This window comes from Clinocottus analis, unplaced genomic scaffold (assembly GCF_023055335.1).
Source record: "Clinocottus analis isolate CAN_PGR_092001 unplaced genomic scaffold, fCliAna1.0.p SCAF_10, whole genome shotgun sequence".
Classification (NCBI taxonomy): domain Eukaryota; kingdom Metazoa; phylum Chordata; class Actinopteri; order Perciformes; family Cottidae; genus Clinocottus; species Clinocottus analis.
Genome location: NW_027175821.1, coordinates 21,513,329 through 21,516,120, shown reverse-complemented (window position 1 = coordinate 21,516,120; position 2,792 = coordinate 21,513,329). Strand labels below are relative to the sequence as shown.

General features: G+C 46.8%; 1 protein-coding gene across 1 annotated transcript in view; it reads left to right on the top strand.

Moving 5' to 3' along the window:
* The window catches only part of slitrk2 (SLIT and NTRK-like family, member 2), a 4,209-nt gene extending 2,054 nt beyond the window's left edge, over positions 1–2,155 (top strand). The window contains exon 1 of the mRNA XM_068595215.1: positions 1–2,155. This exon is cut by the window's left edge and continues 2,054 nt beyond it. Coding sequence (XP_068451316.1) covers positions 1–1,346 — 1,346 coding nt within the window. The 3' untranslated portion in view covers positions 1,347–2,155.
* Positions 2,156–2,792: the final 637 nt, after the last annotated feature.

Sequence of the window (2,792 nt, the reverse complement as noted above, 5' to 3'; positions counted from 1 at the left end):
AATCGCTTACTCAATCCCTTTTCGCTGGCCTGCAGTCGCTCCAGTATCTGTATTTGGAATACAACATCATTAAAGACATTTTACCACAAACATTTAACTCTCTGCATAACCTTCAGCTGCTGTTTCTGAACAACAACCTCTTAAGATCGCTCCCTGACAACGTTTTCGGGGGCACCATGCTAACGCGACTCAACTTGAGGAATAACCATTTCTCCTACCTCGCAGTCCAAGGGGTCCTCGACCAGTTGTCAGCATTCATCCAGATCGACCTGCAGGAGAACCCCTGGGACTGCACCTGTGATATTGTTGCTCTCAAGAACTGGATGGAGATGTCCAGTACAAGCGTCGTGGTTAACGAAATCACCTGTGATTCGCCCTCTAAACATGCAGGTCGCTTACTGCGCTCACTTCGCAATGAGGCCATCTGCCCCGAGCCCGTCGAGGCGCCGCCGCCGCAACATGCCCCGCCCACCAAAGCCCCCACATTAGTAAGCCCTGGCACTGAAGCCGCCACTCCTTCCGCTTCTTCTTTTAGCTCAGTCAGCCCCACTGAATCCCGAATCCACACTCCCGAGTTACACCCTGAGGTCCCACTTTCAGTCCTGATTCTTGGACTTCTTGTGGTTTTCATCCTGTCAGTCTGCTTTGGTGCAGGCCTCTTTGTTTTTGTTCTGAAACGACGCAAAGGAGTGGACCATGTTCCCACTGGTGCTAACAACTTAGATCTAAACTCTTTCCAAGTGCAATATGGCTCCTACACTCCTGAACCGACCCAAGACAAACCCACTGAAAGCCACGTTTATAACTATATCCCTCCGCCTGTGGGCTCCATGTGCCAAAACCCTATTTACATGCAGAAGGATGGCGAACAGGTGGCGTACTATCGCAACCTGAAGGAGCTCAGCTTTGGGCCCCTGGACGCAAAAAAGGATGTCCTCAGCCGCAGCCCAGGAGCCTACACCATCAGCACAATGGATTTTATGGATAAATCTCCAACATCTTGTAGTTTGAGCACACCAGAACCTCCTGAGATGTTGTATCAAAATCTAGGCGAGAGGCCCCACAAAGAGCTTCCCACGGCTGCAGGCGCCCCTCCTTTCCATTACAACTTTTGCACTTTACCTAAGAGACCTTGCATCGTGCCCCCCTACGAGGCTGCTACAGCCCGGCGGCACATCAGCAACCAGGACAGGTTAAACAAAACTGTACTGTACGGGACGCCCAGGAAATACTACGAACACCCTTCCAAAAACAATGAGCACCCGCTTCTGCTCCCTGGGAAGCTAAAAACAGAACCAGACTACCTGGAGGTTCTAGAGAGACAGACAGCGATGAGTCAACTGTAAGATAGAGCCCGCCCCCTCCCCCGGTTCTGTGCACCATTCATAATAACCATGCAGTTACTGTAACAATAGCCCTCTATATCTCTCTTATCTATCTGTGTTCAACCCTCCATGATGATGAACCGAGGCCAGCGAGTCCTCTGGTGACCCTTTTTCTCTCTTCCTTTTCTTCTCGTTCTTTCTTATCAAGATGTATAAAAGGAGTATTAGAAGTATATTATTATGCAGTTCTATTTTTTCTGCTGGAACTTATAAATTATTTCATTTTTGAAAGATGATATTTCAAAAGACTTTGACGGCGGCAGGTATACAATGGGCAGGACTGTGTACAAATACAGCTTTGTGCTTTTCATGAAACTGAATTTTATTTTCCCTCTGAGAAACAGAAAGCGTATGAAGTCACTCTTCTTTGTGTAAGATGCTACAGACTAACATTCCTGTACATACCTGGCAGACACAGATACATGCTGATTGTTAAACCAGAAAAGAGATCTTTTCAAAATCCTACCATACCTAATCCAGAAAGTGCCTTTGCACTCAACTATTTTATCAATAATGCTCTCTGCAAAATGAAAATGTTCTTTTTTTTTAAAGTGCTGTATTTTAAAGAATCAAATGTAAAATAGTTTAAAAAGAGAAAAAATAACTTGAGAGTGTAAAATGTGAGATCTTGACGGGGAGAATCATGTTATTTTGCATAAATATAAAAAGTGTCTTTGGAGATGTACAACTTATGGAGAATATTGTATGCTATAGGGAGCAATACAGCGCGGCCAAATTGCGCCATTAAACTTTCACTGAAGCACTTTGTCCACATCCTGAGCTTGAGCTGCATTTTGTTTACTGTGGTGATTGTGTGGATGCTGAGCGCTGGACTCTCCAGAGCTGCTGCTCTGCTGGAGCCAGAGAAGATGAAAATAGAGCTCGCCCGCAGCTCCTCATCCAATGATTGACGAGGTGGGCTTTGGGCTCCGTCTACGCTGAATGATAGCCGTTGTTTCCCTCCTCCGTCCCTCACACATCATTTCAAGATTTTCTCCAAATCCTCTCTCTTCCCCCTGAAACATCCTCTCCTTCCATCTGATGACACTAATGTTGGATGTGCAGGCTCAATATGTTCTTCAAGCGAGGAAGAGGATGTGTCAAAATATTACCCAGCGCTGTAAAGAGGTATGTAGCCTGAAAAATGTGTCTTTTATTTCTTTTACAACTGCATCTTGTCATCGTCGTCTAATGCTGCGTTCACACGGCGCTCGTCCACGCACGCGTTCGGTGTGCGTGGACGAGCGAGGCTTCGCTGGATGGCTCTAATGGTGCCGATGGCGCGTTTGAGGCGGAGTTGAAATTTTCCAACTCTGGCAAAAAAATCTGAAATGCGTCAGCCAATCAGCGTTGAGAAGCTCCGCCCGTCATCACCGCCGTCCCGCCGGTGCTGAGTCAAACTGCTGC